Source organism: Myotis nattereri (assembly GCF_964212035.1).
Source record: "Myotis nattereri genome assembly, chromosome: 13".
Taxonomy (NCBI): domain Eukaryota; kingdom Metazoa; phylum Chordata; class Mammalia; order Chiroptera; family Vespertilionidae; genus Myotis; species Myotis nattereri.
Genome location: NC_138088.1, coordinates 43840797 through 43861915, shown reverse-complemented (window position 1 = coordinate 43861915; position 21119 = coordinate 43840797). Strand labels below are relative to the sequence as shown.

General features: G+C 43.9%; 1 protein-coding gene across 1 annotated transcript in view; it reads left to right on the top strand.

The window, feature by feature from the left end:
* The window catches only part of FBXW4 (F-box and WD repeat domain containing 4), a 77710-nt gene that overhangs the window by 11766 nt on the left and 44825 nt on the right, over positions 1–21119 (top strand). The window contains exons 2-5 of the mRNA XM_081105281.1: positions 4009–4104; positions 6584–6769; positions 7216–7348; positions 12751–12845. Coding sequence (XP_080961407.1) covers positions 4009–4104; positions 6584–6769; positions 7216–7348; positions 12751–12845 — 510 coding nt within the window. The remainder of the gene's footprint in view (positions 1–4008; positions 4105–6583; positions 6770–7215; positions 7349–12750; positions 12846–21119) is intronic.

Sequence of the window (21119 nt, the reverse complement as noted above, 5' to 3'; positions counted from 1 at the left end):
GGTTTAAGACCTCTAATATAGACACACTTTCCTTTCCTTTACCCCCCAACCATTTTTTTTCAGACTAGGTTTATTTATTTGCTTTTGGTTTGGAGTGTGAGGAGGGGTGATATGAAAGGGGACTCTAGATAATTGCCTAGGTTAATTTCTATCCCTCTGGACTCACTTGTTGCCAAGATTTTAAGGGGTCCAATAGCTTACAGTGGGTGCATGTTGGTTGTTTTTGTTTAAAATAGGTCATGTGCCCAGGAATGCAGTCAAACTATCATGGTGACTAAGTGCCGGAAAGCTGAGAAGAGGGGCCCAAGTGGAAAAATGAGCCTGAGGCAAGAGAAGGAGGGCTGGGAAAATGGAAGTTCCAGTAGGCCCATAGGCCAGGTTAGAGATTCCTCCGTGCATAACAGCCATGCAAGAGGCTTATTTACAGGGCACCAATCGTTTTTGGAGGGAGTACCCCCACTTCACACCAGTAACTGTGTTGCAGAAACAGCCAACCAGAGAGCATTTCAAGGATGGGAACCAGGGTCCTTGTTGAATTCCCAGGGGCAACTGCTCCTGTCTTCTCAGGCACTTCTGCTGCCTTGTTTTACTGACCCTCTCTGACTGGACCACAGCAGGTCCCCACAGGGAAGGAGGGGTACTTGCTTTCAGAGAAGGAAATTTTTTTAATTCTTGATTTTTCAGGCATTAAAACCAATAAGAACATGAAAATGATTTGTCCAGCTAGGAAACCATCAGAGATGATTGAAGAAAGAAGAAAAAAGAAAAGGGATGAAAAAGCCTGGTTGTTCAATTGCTCTTAACAAAGTGGTACTATATCTCGGCTGAAAGCCCAATGGAATGGTTTAAAACAGCTGAAATGTGGTTTGAAGGACCAGAGCATTCACTGTGGGAGAGGAAGCCTGCACCTGCTATTTGGTCGGAGCTTCTAAAGTTCAACTCTGAAAGTTTCTTGCTGCTGTGATCAGGCCCTCAGGGCAGTGCTTTGACCCTTAGTAAAGTGTCACCAAATTGCAGTTAAGTGACCAGGGAGATGAGAGAAGTGTTGTCCTTATCCCAATTCAGGAGGTCTACTGATTCATTCCCCCTTGTTTCCTTCCTGTTATGATCCAGAACATTCAATTTTGGTTTTATTCCACCTATGAACTTAGACCTAACCGAAGAGGAGAGGTTAGCTGTAAACTATCTTTTTATTTTTAAATTTAAATTCTTTATTGTTTAAAGTATTACATATGTCTCCCTTTTCCCCCATTGACCTCTCCCCAGCTGCTCCCACCCCCCAGCACATGCCGTCACTCCACTACTGTGTCCATTGGTTATGCTAAATTATCTCTTCTTTTATATCTGGGCTATGCAAATAAGATTTGACAGGAAGTCTAATCTTTTTCATTAAGAGTTCAATTCTTTTGGTCTATCCTGTTGACTATTTTTTTAAAAAAATAATTTTAAAATATATTTTATTGATTTCAGAAAGGAATGGAGAGGGAGAGAGAGATAGAAGCATCAATGATGAGAGAGAATCATTGATCGTCTGCCTCCTGCATGCCCCCCCACCCCCTGAGGGATTGAGCCCACAATTTAGGCATGTGCCCTGACCGGAAACTGTGACCTCCTAGTTCATAGATCAATGCTCAACTACTGAGCCACCATGGCCAGGCCCTGTTGACTAGCTTTTACTGTCCTCAGTTCTCTGTCTAGCTCAGGGGTGGGCAAACTTTTTGACTCGAGGGCCACAATGGGTTCTTAAACTGGACCGGAGGGCCGGAAGAAAAGCATGGATGGAGTGTTTGTGTGAACTAATATAAATTCAAAGTAAACATCATTACATAAAAGGGTACGGTCTTTTATTTCAATAGTTTTATTCATTTCAAACAGGCCGGATGCGGCCCGCGGGCCATAGTTTGCCCACGGCTGGTCTAGCTGGTAGTATAGGTTACTTACTAGTAATGTGAAACCAAGGACCATAGTCACCCAATGGACAAATTCAGTAATATATTTTAGCTTTAGCATGTGTGCACCCAAATATTAATCATTCAGCCTGAAAGAGGACTGTTTGACATTAGAAGAACAATTTCTAATAGTTACAATTGAATTAGAAGAAAAATGATTAATTAGCTTTTAGAGATGGCACCATTAATGGATATTAATCACTATATATATTTATATTCATGTAAAATTAACCTTTTTGTAGTGATTTATAACTCATACTGTACTTTGTTTTAGGTGTCATCTTTAAAATACCACAATTGTGTGAAATATTACCCTTTCATAGGCAAAGAAATTGATAACTAGAGAAATTAGATAACCAGGTTTGGATCCCAGTTTTCTAAGTTTGCATTTTATACTTTCCCCATAACTGCATTTAATCTACTATTTAAGGGTAAATTGAAAGACCTAACTCACAATAATTATGTGGTATATTTTTTTAAAAATTGCTCACTTCCTAAAGTACCATCTATTTACCTCTTCTGACCTGTTATTTATGGAGACATAATTTTATGTAGTGTCTCCTCACCTTTACTTTATAAATTTGACTTAGTTTTAAAATTACCATTCTTTGCTATAATAATTTCCAAAGTATTTTGCAGTCCTCACATTTATCATTTCTAGTGGGCAATATATTTCATTGTATTAGTATACCATTCTCTCCCACAGACAGACATTTGGGCTATTTTCAGATTTTAGCTCTAATGTATAGCTGCAACTATAAATATCTTCATAAAATATATTTTTCTTTTGAATTATGTCTTTGCGCTGCAGTGCCCAAAGTGGGAATGCTGGGTCAGAAGCTATAATTTAACAACTTTTCTCCACAGAATTCCTTTCTGAAAAGCTGTACCAGCATGCTGCTAGCAATGCATAGCCAAACCAAATCCTTCTGTCAAACCAAAGTTAGTGGTTTTTCCACTTAATAGATGTGAGGTGGTACTTTTAATAGTTATTTTTAAATTTTATTTTTAATAATTGTTTTAATGTGCATTTCTGTGAACTATTATTGTTGTGGCTGTTTCCCTAGTGTTTTATCATGTGAACACTGTGTGACTCTTCTTAGCTGCTTTCGGATATGGATGGCAGTGTATTGGAGACAGGGTGTTACCCTCATAGGTTTTTTCAGTTTCTTAAAACTTTTAAGCATAAAACTTTTACCTATGGTATTAACTGTTAATTTTTCCTACTCTGTTGCTTTCATTTTAATCTCTTTTTTCTTCTGTGCAGTATTTAAACTACTTTTAGTTAAAAACCTGTTTTAAATTCACTTTCATTTTGGGTGAGATTGTGATATGAGATAATTTAAATTCAGTTTTTGCTCTACTGATGTGCAATTTTATAAACAGATTTTATGTTTAGCTCTGTGATCTATTTTGAATTAATTTTTCCTTATGGTGTGAGGTAGGGGTCAGGGTTCATTATTTTCCTTATGGATAGTCTGTGCTTCCAGCACTGTTTGTCATCCTTTATTAAATTGCTTTAGCATCACTATAGACACTTTAAAGGAAAAGCTGTTCTCCTTGGATTTCTTAGATATCCTAGCATGGAGAGAGAAGAGTTATTCCTTTCTTGTCTCCTAGCCCCTTCATTTATATCCAGATATATTCTGGATCAGCGGTTCTCAACCTGTGGGTTGCGACCCCTTTGGGGGTCGAACAACCCTTTCACAGGGGTCGCCTAAGACCATCAGAAAACATATATAATTACATATTGTTTTTGTGATTAATCACTATGCTTTAATTATGTTCAATTTGTAACAATGAAAATACATCCTGCATATCAGATATTTACATTACGATTCATAACAGTAGCAAAATTACAGTTATGAAGTAGCAATGAAAATAATTTTATGGTTAGGGGTCACCACAACATGAGGAACTGTATTAAAGGGCCATGGCATTAGGAAGGTTGAGAACCACTGTTCTGGATGTTCCTGAGTCCTGACTTGTAAGCCCATGGAATTTTCTCTGGTTGGCAATGAGTTGTAGTGACTGAATTATCTGTTCTGTCTGGACACAGGATGGCCAGTGTACCAGTAAAAGAACGAGTGAAGGTGTCTCAAAACTGGAGGTTGGGGCGCTGCCGAGAGAGGATTCTGTTGAAGTGGAGATGCAGGTAAGTGGCCTTTTGACTCTTAAAGCTACCTGGGACAGAAAAGCATGCTGGGAAGTGAAAAATCTGGTCCTAGCTGGAGTTGAGTAGCCTTTCTTGGATAGAAGGCCCTGGTGATCCTTTAAATATGACAAAGGGGACATCAGAGGGACAACTTTTTTCACATTTATCAAAAGGATTACAGAAATGGTATTTTAACGAATTCCGTATTTTTATGATTATAAAAACAATAAATGTTTATTGTAGAAATTTGGGAAAAAAAAATAGAAATGTTTAAAGAAGAAAATAAAACTTAACTTATAATCCTACCACTCAGAGGTAACCACTGTTAATGTATCTCATCAAAAGAAATAAATGAAGCCAATATTTCAACCTATCTTGTTTTACAATGATTTTTCTTTAAATCTTCTACTCTAGGGAGTTACCCTTTTACTCCTGGCTTCCTATAGTTCTTTCCCCTACTTTATTAAAAAGCAAAATAGAATCTAAAGGTTTGTCGATATATGTTACAGGAGGCAGAGCTCAGAAAAAGTGCTAGGAGATTTAAGTAATGGCCTTGGAAATACTAACGCCACAGATTTTATGCCTTATCATAATAACTTTTTCAAAGTTATTACATGATTCTCTACCAAAAAAACTGTTCTTTGTTGATTGGTTGGATTGAATAGGGAATATCATGATTGCTCATCTGTACCTGTACTGATAGATATATAGGCCAGGCTTCTTCATCTGATGACCCTTCTCGCTTGTGTCCAGTTTCTGCTGGTTTTATTGACATCGGCTGCTGCGAATTAATGTGATAGTGGTGATGGTAAAGAAACCACAGGAGAGAAATGTGGATTTTTATGATGAAGGACTTTACCCTTTGCTTCCCATTTTTGTCTTTTAATACCAGAAAGTAGAGTTTATTTCTCTATCAAGGTTTTGTCCCTGGCATTTTTATTTTTATTATTATTTTTGGCTGGTTTAAAGCAGTTTGGCAAATAAACACACAAAACAGTTACCAGGCTGCCCTGGGATTCTCCACTGTTCACCTGGCATGAACCTGGTTTCTTGTCCTAGGCAATGGCTGTTTACCAGATGGCTCTTAACACGAATTTCAAACCCCTCTGCTTGCTGCCCACTTGAGTGTGCCACAAACTCATGCAAGGGGATGCTGAAGAGGAATGTGCATAATGAGAGAGAATGCAGGCATCCATACACACGCTACACATGTTCCATATAATATATGCGCACACTTGTAAAAACCTCACAAGCAGAAACTCAGTTATTACAGAGTCCAAGCTGCATTTAATGGCCCGTCAAGTCAATTTGCAGAACTTTTCCACATTCCCATGACGCTTATATTAAGGAGTCTGGGGAAGAAACACAGCCCAGTTTGCTCAGACAGGCTTGGCAGTGAGAGATGGTGTCTGTAAATGGGGATGAATCAACTGTCCCTATGCTTTGCTTGGGACCTGGTAGCCTCAGAATCCCTAGTAGAACAGGACAGGCTGCTGGGAAATCTACCTTGGGAAAGGGGCTTAGGCCCCACAGAGAGCTGGTGTCTGGCAGAGGCTTCTTTCTTCTTAAATCTCACTCTGTGCCATGGGACTGGTCTGTGGCTTCTAACTTTTTTTTTCTTGCCAGTATCTATATACCTTTATCGCTCTTTTTTTATTATTTAAAGTTTTACATATGTCTCCTTTTTCCCTTCTACCTTTCTTCTTGCCAGATTGTAGAGGGAAGCTTTAACTCTGTGTGGATTTATTTTATCTGCTGCCTATGAGAGCTATTTCTCTGTAGCCCCTGTAGTAAACTGCCCTAGGGACTGTGTTTTTCCATTGCTACTCTTACCCTGTATCCTCTCATACATTTAGAAATGTAGATGTCCCCTGTGAGGATCTAGGTAGCTAATCAGTACATTATTAGCATCCTTTCCTAAATGGCTGTATTCCTTTCACTTATACTAGTAAATGGCCCCTTTACTCTAGAATGACAGGGGAAGGGAGCTTTCCTGGGATCACTCTTCTTCTTTCTCTATCATACCCTAACCAGTCTATTGGGAAAGAGACATGTATGGGAGTCTTGGAACCTTGAAACTTAGCAAATCAGTGAGGATACAGAATGAAAAAAATTTACTTCATCAGCGTGGAAGGCTTCTTTTAGTCTCTCCCCACCCCTCAATCATTGCATTTTCTAAGCTCTGCCTACCCAATAATTTAAATTGTAAGCATTCTCCAACTAAAAGTGATATTTAATTGGTCTTTTAATTCTCACTCTCTTAGGTAGTCCAAAGATGACTAGGTCAACACAACATTCAGTCACTCTAGTTTTCTGAGGGTACCCTAAGGTCATTTTGAAGAAGGGGAGAGCGAGGGATAGACTTAGCCTTGCAGGTCATCCTTGCTAAGTTGGGGATCAGTCAGCCTCTCCAAAGCTTGGAATTAGATTTTCATTCTGTATCTTGATGATCCTTAAATTTTGTTTTTCATCTCTCTAGTCAGATGCCCTGGATGCAGCTAGAGGGTGATTCTCTGTACATATCCCAGGCTAATTTCATCCTGGCCTATCAGTTCCGCCCAGATGGTGCCAGCTTGAACCGTCGGCCCCTGGGAGTCTTTGCTGGGCATGATGAGGACGTTTGCCACTTTGTGTTGGCCAACTCACATATTATCAGTGCAGGAGGGTAAGTGCTAAGGTTTCTCCTTCCAGCCTCTTAGGATTTTTCAGGGACCATCTGCCTGTCTCTGACTTTTCTGTCTCAGCTCCAAAGGGATGAGGAGGGACTAGAAGGAGTAGTGGGTTTTTCCCCCCATTCAAAGCACAGAGATTTCCCAAAGGCCCTTACCAGGGTTAGCTGGGAAGGAAAACAGGAAGAGCCTTTAATGAAAAGTGAAGCTGGTCCTGATACTCTCAAGGGGGGAATTTGTTTTGTCTCTCAGCTCTGTTCAGCCCCAAGTGTACTGAAGAAGTAAAGGTATCTGGAAGATCAGACTGACCTTATTGGACTGAATTGCCTACAGCTTAGCAAATTTGGATGTCGTTGGAGTCTTGGGCTGTTTCTATAGACTTGTTCTCTTCTTACAGAGAGAATAATTGGCTCTTGGGGTGGGCTCCTTATTTCTCTCCTAGAGATGGAAAGATTGGTGTTCATAAGATTCATAGCACCTTCACCGTCAAGTACTCAGCTCATGAGCAGGAGGTGAACTGTGTGGATTGCAGAGGGGGCATCATTGTGAGTGGCTCCAGGGACAGAACGGCCAAGGTGAGATGGTCACTCCCTTATACTGTTATTCCCTCTGTCTATAGGGAGTGGGTGGGAGAGGGTGGATAGGGCCTGAGTCTCAGGATTGGCTGAGAGCATTGGGTGGGGGTGGGGGAGACAACACAATAAAGGACTCACTTATGTGCCTCTGGCATGCAGCTTGCCATGCCAGGTTGTCTCTTTGCCAGCTGGCCTGGGAAAAGAGTGGACAGTGGCTGGGAAGCTTGCCACTCACTTGAAATGTGGCGTGAACTCAAAAACAGAGGGCCTGGCCAGCTTTTCCTCTCTGAGCTGAGTTTCCTCAAGTTTGTGGGTTAAGTTCTGACCCCAATATTTTATTTAAAAATCTCCCTCTTTTTACTTGCTCTCTGTTTGGGGAGGTTAATTTTTCACCACCTTGTTTATTAGCAATCAGGCTGATAATTAAAATGTGTTTTCGCTGCTCCTCCGGAGAGTGATGAGGTCAGTGAGCAGCAGAAAGATGACAAGAGAAGGGTGTTATTTGTTGCGTCATTGCCAAATTGCCTGGTCTGCAGTCAGACATCTGCCAAGTCCTAACAGAATGAGACTGATAGGTAGGGTGCCCTCTGTTTTGTGGACTCAGCTCATCCACATTTGGGTCAAATAGGCTTCCACCCATGAGATAGAGAACTTTCTCCATTTCTGTGTCCAGCAGCCCGAGGCAGGGCCCACACATGCCTGGTCCTTTGGGGCTGCCGTGGGAACTTTGCTGACAGTTCAGTTGATGGTGCAGGAGGCCTGATAGTATCTTGCTTGTCTATTTCCCAGCATCTAGAGACTTCCTAGTGCTAACAGGAGCAAAATGCTTGTCCATGTCAGCAAATAGGCCTCTAAGACATAAAGGGAGAGGACTCAGGAGAGGGAAGTTTCAGTTTTTACTCACTAACTTTTCTTATCTGAGTATCCTCTGGTGACTACTCCTTCATGGAAAAATGTCAGTAATTTATATAAAAAGAAGAGCTAAATATATTCATTTCTATTTGTGGAAGTTTCTCCTTCATTTGCTGTTTTCTTCCTCACACATTATATTCTGCCAGAGACATGTGCACCAGCACAGGGAGCCTGAAAAATCTAGAAAATTTATGAACCAACATGGAAACTGAATTTCCTATTACCTGCTTCCCACTCCTCTACTCTATACTTCAGATTTCTGATCGGTCACTGTGTTTGTACCATTCCTTGAAAAGAGACTGGCCTTAAGTTGCTATACTGCTCAGAAGTCAATTTTCATAAAAACCTTTTTGTGGTACCTGTGACCTAGATCATCCCATCTCATTGTTGTATCTTCTTGTCACAGCTTTAAGCTTCCCCTGGCTCTTCCTTTTCAGTGACACCTCTTTTATCCTATTTGAGCTGATACCCTGAGCAGTATAAAATTAGGCTTTATGACCACAGCAATTTGAGGATTGTATATTGTAAAACATTATAGCAATTTTATCTGGGATATTGGGTTAGTTTCATGTTTTACCAACTCAGCCCTATTTAGTGACTTAGTTTTTTAAAAAGTATTGAAATAGGTAATATTGAATTCTAAAATCGTCACTGCAGTATATCCTGTTTCTTTTGAGGATTTCTTTTAGGTCAGTGACAGAATTCTCCCTCCTGGTTCTTCAACTTCAGAAAGCTAGTCAGCTCTTTGGGGTTCCCCTATGACTTCCAGGCTAGCTCATCTTTTCTGGCTTTCTGGGTGCTGCTTTTGTTTCTTCCTTTCTGATACTGTCTTTGCATTTCACCACCTTTGTCTTCCTGGCCCATTTCTTTCTTTTATTATTAAAAAAATATTTTTAATCATTTCAGATAGGAAGGGAGAAGGAGAGCGAGATAGAAACATCAGAGATGAGAGCGAATCATTGATCAGCTAACTCCTGTACACCCCCATAACCCGGGCATGTGCCCTGACCTAGAACCGTGACCTGGTTCATAGGCCAACACTCAACCACTGAGCCACACCAGCCGGGCTTCCTGGCCCATTTCGCTATTACCCACAGTTATTCTTTATTCTCCATTTTCTTTTGGTGGCACGTGCAATTCTACAGCTGCTTCTTCAGATTTCTGATACACCTAAACCTACATAAGAACTATCGTGTTTGCCTGTAAACATCTATAGCAGTGGTTCTCAACCTTCTGGCCCTTTAAATACAGTTCCTCATGTTGTGACCCAACCATAACATTATTTTCATTGCGACTTCATAACTGTAATGTTGCTACTGTTATGAATCGTAATGTAAATATCTGATATGCAGGATGGTCTTAGGCGACCCCTGTGAAAGGGTCTTTCGACCGCCAAAGGGGTCGCTACCCACAGGTTGAGAACCGCTGATCTATAGCCCGTTTTGAGGGAGTTCCCTAAATATGTACTGTGTCTTAGGATAGAGGTTTGTTTTATTGGGGTGAAGGAAACAAAAACATTTTCTTTGGAAGATCGCTGAGCAAGGAACTGCCCAGAAAGCCCTCTTCCCTCCCCTCCCAACTCTAGTTTCTAACTTACTGTGACTCAGCGCGGGTTGCTTCTCTGGGCTTTAGTGGGGCTGGTCTCCCCTTCAGATGTGACAGGATGGTAGCTTATGTTCTTGGTGGACCTGGGCTGGTACTGACCATCCCTTCATTTCTTCCTTTTTCTCTATTTCATTCATTTTGATATGTGTCTATACAAGGCATCAGGGCTCTTCAAAGAGGAGGAAGATATAATCTCTCTCCTCAAGTGATACTGAGACATGTGTGCACTATGAAGGTGATCAGAGGTGGCTAAAGACTGAAGTGTAAGGCTCTATGGAAAGGGCCAGAAAGTTCAGAGGGTGGAGGGATCACGGCTGGATTGGGAGGGGAGACTTTATGAAGAGGGAACATTTGAATTTTTTTTTTTTTTTTTTACCTTTTAGTTATTTTTCAATGCATGGGTTTGCTTTTTTTGATTTGTAACAATACAGGATGTAACCAGGCACTGTACTAAGCACTATATATATATATATATGTATATATATGTTTTTTTTTCACTTTATCTTTTAGCATAATTTTCTGCTACGTAATTATTCTTATAATATATTTTAGATACCCAATGTACACTGATATATCTAGTTTATTTTATAAGGTTTTCCATTAGTATTATAAATTATTTGTTTGTGTCATCTTCACAATGGATTTACCATAATTTAGTCACTGTTTTTCCTAGTGGATATTTGTATCTAGTTATTTTCATATAGTATTAAGAGTCACTGTTATTGATGCCTAATGCCTACCAAATACTGTGCGACTGTGCAAGATAATTTATACATATCTTCCCATTCCCACACTGCAACCCTGAAAGATAGGTGTTATTTCTATGTTACGCATGAGGAAACTGAGGCCAGGAAGTTATGAAATATCTATAAGATTAGAGATAATATGAAAATATGATAATATGAAATATCTATAAGATTAGAGATAATAAGTAGCAACTGGAGCTCAACCCAGATTTGTCTGATTCCGAAGCCCATGTATGTGCTTTCTGCTACCACAGGCTGCAGGGAATAGTTGTATCATTTAGGTTTTTCTTCATTTTGGGATAATTATTTTAGGGTAGGGTCTCAGCAGTAGAATTACCCAGTCAAAGGCTTTGGTCATTTTAAGAGTCTTGATATATACAGCCAACTGCTTTTTAAAAGGACTGTATCAAGGCCTACTCCTACTGAGTTCTGTCTTCTCCAGGGGATGGGCCTCTTTTGGATTTGGCCGCTGAGGATGAAGATGTGGTCAGCATACTCATGTTTCCGGTGGATAGTGTGTTGCTGGGGCTGATCAGGAGGGCCATGTTCCCAAGATGACGCTCAGAATTGGCAGCATACTTCCCAAGCCACTTCTGGGGACGAGGAACCTTGTTCTGTGGTTTGCACAATCCAAGAACCCACCACCAGCCTGTTCCCTGGAGGGCACTAGTGAACTCAGGCCTCAGCTGTTCCCCTAGGTTTTGTAATCAGAGCCCTGTGTGTCTTCCCAGCACCCGTGCAAGAACATGCCTTCTAGGGGGTTTGCAACAGGGAAAGGAAAGCCTCTCTTCCAGTCTGGGCCATCTAAGAGAGGACATTAGAAGTGCATCTATTGCTGTCAGAGTGCCCTGACTGCAGATCCAGAAGAGTAAGCTGGAGTCGTGGTTCTCCAAGAAATTTGTGCTATTTACCTTTATTTTCTGCCCTTTTCCATCCAGGATCTTCTTGTTAAATTTATTTCCTTTTCCCTATTTTGAGAAAAGTAAGTCATACCCTCTTCCCTCCATCATGTACACAAAATCTAAAACACTTTCTCCTTTTATAGGGAAGAGATATCATGTGACCCTAAGGAGGCAGGACCACCCCCACTCCATTACCTACCCCTTAAGCCCAAGGAATGTTTCCTGGAAGTTCTTCCATCTAAGGCCCGAACTGACTTGTGTGTTCCCCTTATAGCACTGCAGGGACCTTGAGAGGTCATTGATCCATCTGGCTGCCTCAGGATCCCTCCTTGGCTGCTGTCTGGGGACTGCTCTGTATATTTGAGGTTTCCTTTCTGTTTAGTTAGAGGCTTATTTCCCTGTGTGTGCCATCTAGGATAGGGTGAGGTAGGGGGGCCTTGTGCTTAATGGGAGATTTCTAAATGCACTGAATGCTGAGAGGGCTCTGTGAGTGTTGATTAGAGTTAAGCCCAGAGTGGCTGCTAATGTACATTCCTGACTGATAGGGACCAGATAATGTGCTCCAAGCAATATTTTTAACCTGTAGGAGATATGGAAGCTTAAAAGAGTTAAGCTTTTCTGCTACTTTTGGTGACACTAGGTGCTAAATTCCCTGCTGACATGAATAGCATTGAATCCTGGGCATTATCAACAAACAAACAACACACCACCTTTCTACTTTGAAGTCTCTCTTCTTCCATTCTTTCCTTCCCTTGCATCTTTCTTTTTACTCCTTTCTCTAGTTCTACTCTAATTCTATCTTTGTCCTTCCATACTGTGCCTTGATCTTTCTCCCTCCTCCTACCTTCCCAAAGTAAAATCTTGGTGAGAGATAGGAGAGAGGAAAATCCACAAACTCGGGGAAGGTGCGAAGAGAAGCGAGCCCAATCTACTCGCTCATCTCGGTCAAGTCTCAGCTGAGGAATGTGGAACTTCGGATTCCCTGGTATAAAATTGGCTGGGAAGTAAGAGCTGTATTGGGTGGAAGTAAAAGAGGTCGGTTAGGACTGGGAGCCAGGTCTGTTTGGGTGGTAGGCTATCCAGAAGCCAGGGTGGCACCTCTGCTGATACCCTGCGCTCTGTGTATACAGGACAGAAAGGATTCTCCGTTCCCACCCTCCTTACCCCTGCCCAGGGACAGTCACCCCACCCCAATTCCAGGCAATGCCAACGAGAGCATCTTCTCTCCTATTTCCAGGTATGGTCTTTGGCCTCAGGCCGGCTTGGGCAGTGCTTACACACCATCCAGACTGAAGACCGAGTCTGGTCCATTGCTATCAGCCCATTACTCAGGTAAGGGAGACATTTTGGATATGTCTCATATAATAATGCTTTTATTTTACAAGGCCAGTTGGGCTAGAAAATCCTCTACCTGTATATGCTAGGTTGCTTTGCGCTACTCTCCTGGAGATTTTGGAAATCCTCCGGTTCATATAAGCATTGGGTTGAGATAACCTTCTAGGAGCCAACTTCCTAAGCATCTAGCCCAGCAATGTGAAGGAAGAGATACTGTGTTAGAAGGTAACTGAGTCCAGCTGTTACGGCCATGTCTCTTCTGGAAGAGATGTCCTTTGGGGTTGTTACCAAAGCAGAGGCCTCTCAGCACCTCTGGGAGGTAACAGCACCAGCCAAACTGCTCTCATAACACATCAGTGGTTTGTTCCCCTTGGGAAATGTCTTTTGGAGAATCCCTTAGAACAGTGGTCGGCAAACTGCGGCCCCTTGAGTGTGGCTCTTCCACAAAATACCACGTGCGGGCACGCACGTACAGTGCGATTGAAACTTCGTGGCCACACTCAAGGGGCCAAAGAGCCGCATGTGGCTTGTGAGCTGCAGTTTGCCGACCACTGCTTTAGAGCATTGAGTCATTAGGAGAGCTTGGGACCTGTGTGCCATTGGGCCCTCATCCAAAGACATGTATGTACAGTAGAGGCATTGATCATTGTAGCAGAAGTGCCAGATTTTTTATGGTGGATTTATCCTACCTTTGGCCTGACTGGTATTTCTCTAGCTTTATCTATGAATGAGTGAACTTGCATTCTAACTTCTGCTTTCAGTCTAGGCTCTCTTAGACTAAGGCAGAGCCTCTCTCCTCCTCAGCAGGGTGCATTGATGCCCTCTCCTGCACCTGCTCTGTTACAGTGTTTACTTAGGGTCTTCCCCACTTCCTTTACCCCTCACTCCCCATCTAGATGATCAGTAGGAAAGCTGTAGGGCTGCCACCCTCCAACACTGGGTTTGAGTCAGTCATTTGTTTTATGGGAGAGTCAGTTCCCCCCTTTGCTCAGCCCCCTTCCTTTTTTCTCTTCACCCAATGGAGCTTGCATGCCTCCTCCTGCCCCCTTCCACAACTCCCTTTCAAATTTTTTTCTTCCTAAAGAATTAGAGCCGATTAGCCACGTCATTAATTCTTCAATTTGACGGCTGATATAGCAGGACCTGAAACACATTGCTGACCCCAGAGAATGGAGACCCCATTCCTTAGCATATTGACGGTGGGAGAAGTTAATTAAAATTCCACAGAGCGGAGGTGTCGGCTAACCTATAAACCTGTCGCTGTTCAGAACAAATCATTCTAGCAATCCTCGGAAAGAGGGAAGGAAAGACCAGCAGGGAGAGGCCTAAGCCTGTGGGAGCGGAGGGTGGAAGATGGAGCCATTGAGCTTTGTCCCCTCCTCAGTTTCTTGCTAATGATGTCCCTTCTTAAGCCAGTTAGCCAGGCTTTGGGGTCTGTGGGCTGGATATGTGTAAGGCCTGAAGGAGGGTGGGACAGCCTGTGGGGGATGACAGGTGGGCTGATGACTTTGTCTTGATGGTTACCTGTGGACTTCTGCTGGCTTCAGGCGACTAGGGTGGGGTCCGTGGTAGAGGGAAGTTCTTCAGGGCTGGAGATGGTCCACGTGCTTGCTGCATATGGGTTTAGGCCAAATAACACAAACAGGCTCTCCCAGCATCCCCACACAGATTCCTCTACTCTACCTGCCTCTTCTGGAGTGTGTTAGGCTGCCTGTTCACAGAATGGAGCATGGCAGCTGTTGAAGATGGTGCCAATAAAAGGTTGAGGACAGCCCTAGCTGGTTTGGCTCAGTGGATAGTGTCAGCCTGCGGACCTAAGGGTCCTGGGTTCGATTCCGGTCAAGGATATGTACCTTGGTTGCAGGCTTCTCCCAAGCCTGGGCCCTAGTCAGGCACATACAGGAGGCAACCAATCGATGCGTTTCTCTGTCTTTCCCTCTCTAAAAATCAATGGAAAAATATCCCCGGGTGAGGATTAAAAAAACCAAACCAGGTTAGGACAGACGTCTGCCCTCATCATTGAGTAGCAGTTTAGATTACCATGAACTGAGTTTGGGTTTTTTGTTGTTTTTTTTTTGGCTACAGCTTGGAGGAAGGACATAGCTTTCTGTTACTAGTACTGCTCTGTGCCTGCTACTACTACCAGCAGCTAACGTTTATTAGTCACTAGCTCTATGCCGACCCTCTGCTACGTCCTAATGTTCCTCATCTTTGGTGAAAACCTGGATCTTATGTTTTCTTCACATTCTCCTTTAGAGTCTTCTTGTCCTCTGAGCGCACTTTCTTGGCCCTGGATGAATCTCTCACTCACTGTTGGCTGGCTGTTCAGTTCCTGACCCACAGTTATTTGAGATGACCTTTCCCTAACTTCACAGATGGTACCTTGGACTCTTTAAAAATAGTTTGCTTTTGGGATTACACTAGGTGATCAGGGCTTATGCTGGTATTATCTCTGTTCCTTTTTATTTTACCTGAAAATATACTGGGACAGGGGCCTTTTCATCTTATTATTAGATCAATTTCTTTTCTCTGTGTCCATGAATTGGAACCTTTCAATAAACTCACCCATTTATCCCAGTCTGGGAGCCTCTGCCTCCCAGCCTCAGGGTCGTTCTGGAAGACTGAAATTCTGCTTTGCCACCAGCCAACAGAGTAGCCTTAAGTCAGTCATTCCCTTCTCTGAGCCGCAGTTTCCTCATCTAATAAATGTAAATACTACTTCTTTTCTAGACCTTTCTAGAGTATTGTGAAGATGACCTGAAATGATCAATAAGAAAATACTCTGCAAAGCTGAAAGGACCATAATATGATGTCAGCCAGAATCTCCTCTCTGGGATAGTACTTGTTTAGTGGCTTTACCTGCTCTCGTGGCTCCACTCTTGCCCGGGGCTTTGGCTGGCCCTCGTGGCTCTTTTGCAGTCTTCCTGAAGTGGGTAGTCAGCAGGAATTTCCCTTTCCTCCCATAGTGTTCCTGCCCTTGATGGCTGCCTTCCGTTCCCATCCCTGCCACTTTCCCTATTGAATGTGGTCATCAGTGTCACTAATGTGATGAGCTCCTGAACCCCTCATGAAGAACATGGGTGGGGTGGGGTGGGGAGAAGCTGTCCTCTAGGGCAGCTACTCCTGGTTTACCTGAAAATTTCTAGCTCCCTCATAGTTAGAAGGAACCTGGACAGTTAGAAGATCTGGCACATCTCTTTTCTTAATTAATCTCTTTCTTCTATTTAAAATATGTCAGAGCTATTTGTCATATTTATCTGATGCTGGGCTTTTGTGCCTTTTTTCCTTATGTGTGAACTTAGATACTTGTAGCATGAAACATGAAACCTCAAGCCCTAGGCTTAACTTGTGGTGCTCACGACTGGAAGAAAGCAGGTATTCTTTCTTGTGTCCAAGTATCACCTATCCTTCCTTCCATGACCCTGAGTTCTCGATTCATAAACAGCAATGGGAGATGATATTTAACACCCATCATGTGCTTAGAGTGTGTCAGGTACTCACAAAACATAGAAGTAAAACTAGTAGTCTCCACAGCAGGGTGGCAGACAAGGACCTTTTGCTCTAGCCTCTCACCCATCTTCTTGCCTTGATAGCAGTAATCCTGTTTTTAAGATTCATGACTTATAGGTGAAGCCCTCCTCCTGCAGAGGAGGCCCAGCCTGGAGCTGTGAATGAGTGAAGGAAGAGTGGCTGGAGGCATGCTTGGGGTGTAAGGGCATGTCGGGGTGTATTTGTGGGGCTGAGTACATTCAATCCAGCTGGTCTCAGACATACAACCTTCTGAGGTCACAGTGGATTCTGAGCACTTGTCCATGAGTAACACGGAAAAGCAGAGTTTTCAAAATGTGAACTATGTTTTGTTGCCATTTAAAATTATTTCCAGCTGAGTAAAGCTAGTAAATACTCAAGAGTTAGGAAATGCAGAACTATTAAAGACTTAATTTCATTCCCTTCTACTTTCCATCTTTTTCTCTCTTACTTCCTTTCCTCCTTATTCCCTGTGTATTGACTGAGCACTTGCTATGAGGCAGCTCCCCAAGGTCCTTTCAGTGGTGGGGACAAGATGGTACTAAGAGCCTAAAACTAGGCTGTCTTTGATTGAGGGGTAAGAGGAGTGCCATTCCTGGCTGAGGGAGAAATAGAAGCTTAGGGAAGCTTGATATTGGGCTCATGTGGGATGGGGCAGAAGAGGCAGCAGTTGGTGTTCAGGTCTCTAGCCTGTTGCCGTGTCCTACGGGCTAAGGGAGGACCACAAGACGTGCTTTTACCACTGGCATCTTGGATAGTAGCTGTGGCCCTTGAAGGACTCTGTGGGGACTGGGAAAATTCTTTCCTCCTGGAGGCCAGAGTTGAGATGGAGAGGGATGGTGGAAGGCAGTGTGTAGTCGAGGTCTGGGCTTACTCAGGCAGCTGTACTGGTAAATGCTTGCCCCAGTCCAGGAGTATGGATGCTCCTAGATCTTTAGTTCGCAGGGCTCCTTCCAAGCCAGCCATGGGGGCCCTGGTGGTAAAATGGATCTGTAAGCCGACTTGCCCTGGTTGCCTGAGAGGGGAAGAGAGAAGAGCCCCCAGACGCCATATTTATTACCTTTCAAGAAGAAGGAGGTGCTCAACAGAATCCTCTCCCCGTCTCTGAACAACACTTGCTCTCGTGCGAGAGTGTGGTCAGGAAGGCTTCCCGGGACACTTGGGTTTTAATCCCTTCTCTCTTGTTTCTGTCATTTGGGAAATATATGAGTGGTATAGGTGTAGAAACTTGACTTAGCTATGTTGTTAAATATACAGTATAATTTTGTGTTACTTTGCTCACTGTGGTGGCCTGTTTGTTTTCTGGGGGATTAGTCCAAGTCTGCATGAAATGTACCGATTCAAATTCGTAAAGTGAGTTGCGGCCTCTGGGGGGTTTTGATGGAGCAGCTGCCCCTTCTTGCTTCATTTTTCCCAGAGGTGAGGGAGAGTCTGGAAGGAAAGCAGGCACTGTGTACTGTTTGGTAAGGGGGTGGGTTATTGGGAGAGCAGGGTGTTTGTTCCAGTGGCTATAGAGTTTACTGTGTGTCGTGTGTGGGGTAGATGCATATTCACTAGTCTGTTGAAATGCACCTTTCTTTAGAGAAAGGTAATTGCATCTGGAGTTTTCCCTGACAGAGAGGTTTGAAAGATTGGAAAAAGCAGCAGCCAACTTTCAGTTTGGATTCTTCTGATTCCCAGTGGTTCAGCAACCCTTTGGCCCTGGGCTGCATAACTCAGTGCTTTTAGGAGAAGACAAATCAAAAGTGAAGGTTGTGCCTCTGAGTTTTGCTTTTTCTGGTTGGCAATGGAGAGCTGCGTCTTGAAGAGGATCCCTAACCTTGATAACCTGAAAAATATTCTGATGGTTGACTTAGTTATGCTTCACATTGTGGCTGGTTCTCCTGATGGCTTGGCCCTTGGTCAACTCGAAGACCTCTCTGCTCTCCCTCCCAGGGGTGGGAAAGGGGGAAGCTTCCTCTGGGGCCTGTCTAGGGAAAGGGGACCTTCCTAATGAAGGAGTGGCTTGATGTTCCCCTTTGCCAGGCTGTAGAGCACACAGGAGGGAGCTTCCTGATGTGATGCCCTCGGATGAGAGAGTCAGAGGCACAAAGGCACCATGGAGGGGCCAGGGATTGGCATGGCTGGCAGGGGAGGCATGACATCTGGAGAAAGAAGGATGCTCTGGGTAATGCTAGATGGGCTCCTTAGTCCAACCTGAAATGACCAAAAAATTGGAAAAGGATCAGTGTGGGGATACAGTTGAACCAGAGTCTGGTCCTTCTGAGTCTCAGGGCAGTGCCCACTACCCTAGAGTTCATTGCCTGGGCTAAGCCAAGCCTCTCCTACAGATGTATCCATCAGTAGCAAGGACGAAATGCCACAGGAACTGGGGTAGGTTTCACTTCCTCAAGATTGGATTTCTGCCACTGTCCAGGGCAAGATGGGCACAGGGAGGCTCATGTGCTAAGCTGCTGGCCTGAGACCAGCAACCCAACCAGTCCTGGCTGGCCCAGAACCCATTTGTGGGAGCGACTCCTTCCCAGGCCAGCAAGGTTGGCTCAGTTGTCAAGAGCTGACTTAAATAAAATACCACAAACAGAAACAAAGGCTGCTGCAGAAGCCTGAAACACAGTCGGTGCATGGAGACCCTGCCCCTACTAACAGGGATACATTTCCACCCAGTCTCAGTGCTTCAATTCTTTGGTTCCCCGTCTCTTGTCTCTCTCCCACCTGCCGCCCATCCCCAATCTATCTTTCTCCAGATACGTAAGCGTTACTATGCACTAGACTCTGGGGGAACAGCAGTGAACTAGGCAGCGTAGTGTGATGGAGAGACAGACCAGTCAGTGGTAATCTGTGTGCTAAGTTCTCAGATGGGGAAGAGAACACATTGGAGGGATCAGAGTCTTCTTCCTTCTGGCTCCAGTCCCGCCTGCACTGCTGTTTTCCCGAAGCGGGAGGAGAGAGGAAGGTAATTTTCCCTCGGCAGCTGTGGCTGACTTTTCTGGGTTGTGTGTGCAATGTGCCTGTGTTTTTCCACCTTTGATCACTGTTCTGCCAACAGATAATTTAGCAATCACATCCCAAGGTGGAAGCATGGAGTTAATGTTAAAATTAGTTGTTGTGTTTTTTTTTTCTTTACTCTTTAAACTTCAGTGGGTGATGAGGCAGAGAGGGAGGTGGGAGGGTGAAGGGGAGCTATAAATTCTGTGGCTGGTGTAGCTGTTCTCTGAGCAGCCGGGAAGCCTCTGATGTCTCCACAGCACTTTCATTAACATTTAAATTAAGGGTTTGTTTTCCAGTCTGTTTTATAGGCAGGGACCTTTCATGGCCTGTCACATGTAACCCCCCCTACCTCCCCGCTTTCCAAGCAAGTGTGTAATTGTAGCCACTGCTCTATCCTAACTCTGGGTTGCAGCTGGAGTTCAAAGGGAATTCCTGGAGATGGAGCTCTGGAGGTACAAGGTGTACCAGTCAGGATGTGGGTGTTCCTCCACGATGAAGGCGCTGTGCCGAGCTCTCTCTCCTCTTGTTTGACCTGTGCTTTTCTCTGCTCTTTTAAGGGACATACACTTCAATCCGACTCTGACCCTCCCACCCTTCCTTCCCTGGGGCTATCAGCTTGTGGGAAAGCCTGCATCCATGAGCGCTTTCTCCTTATTTCACAGGTTAGGCCCTGGGACAGATCCTTCCAAGATACAGATCTTTATGCTTATCTTCCTCCTTTTGATTTTTTTTTTTTTTGAGCCTCAAGAATACTTCCTCCTATTCTACTTAGAGAAGCAACAATATAAAAGAGATTACCATCCGGGAAGAATTTACAATATAATAGGATCCTTTGGTCCTAAAAAGTGCATTCTAGAATCGACAGACATGTGGACACACCGTAGTTGCCAGCTCTGAGTGGACAGTGTTTGAAACGGCATACTGACTTCGGCGAGCATCAAGGACACTGTTTTTCGAGGTCTTGGCATCATAGGAAGCTCTCCTCCTCCTCACACAGTGAATTTGTTTCTAAGCTTCCTTCCCCGCCAGCATATCTGGCCGCATTTGGTGGTGTTTTGAAAAGATATTCGTGCTCTGGTCTCTCTCCTCCTCCTCAGCATCCTGTTGATCTGTAGATGATGAGAATGTGTACTAAACACTCATAAAGCATCTCCTTAGTTTATAACTTCCAAGGGCTTAGTTCACCTAACTGCTGGTCTTGAGCTGGCTTTCCTCTCTAGACAGTAACTGGGGCATTTTTCTCTTTCTGATCAGAGACTGAGAATTTTCTTTCTCTCAGAGTTTTGACTTCACTATTTGAGTCACTGCCTCTTTCCTCCTTCTTTCACTAATCCACTCAGACAGTTTCTGACTTATCTGCAGGATTGAAGATGGCTGAGTGTCTTGCCCTCCTGTTCCAGGTAACCTAGTCAACAGGTGGACACCCTCATGCCCTGAAGTCTTGCCCAAGGGGAGTGTGGGAGGAGCCAGGGTGACCCTTGTGCAGGTGCTGCTGGGCTCAGATTGCAGCCTGGTGTCCAGGCCCTGCCTGGTGGTGATTAATCGGGGACACGGGCCGACAGAGGCCCAGCCAGGGCAGCTTTGGTCCCTCACTGTGAAGACCTTTGGCTCGGAGACTGAACTGATCTCTGTTGCCTGCTTCGGCGTGAGTTTGATCTGTCAAGGCTAAAGAGGAACCTGATGGTGGGGCGGAAACTTCTAGTCCTGTCTGACTTATGGCACCGATCCATTCCAGTGGCCCTGTCATGATAATAC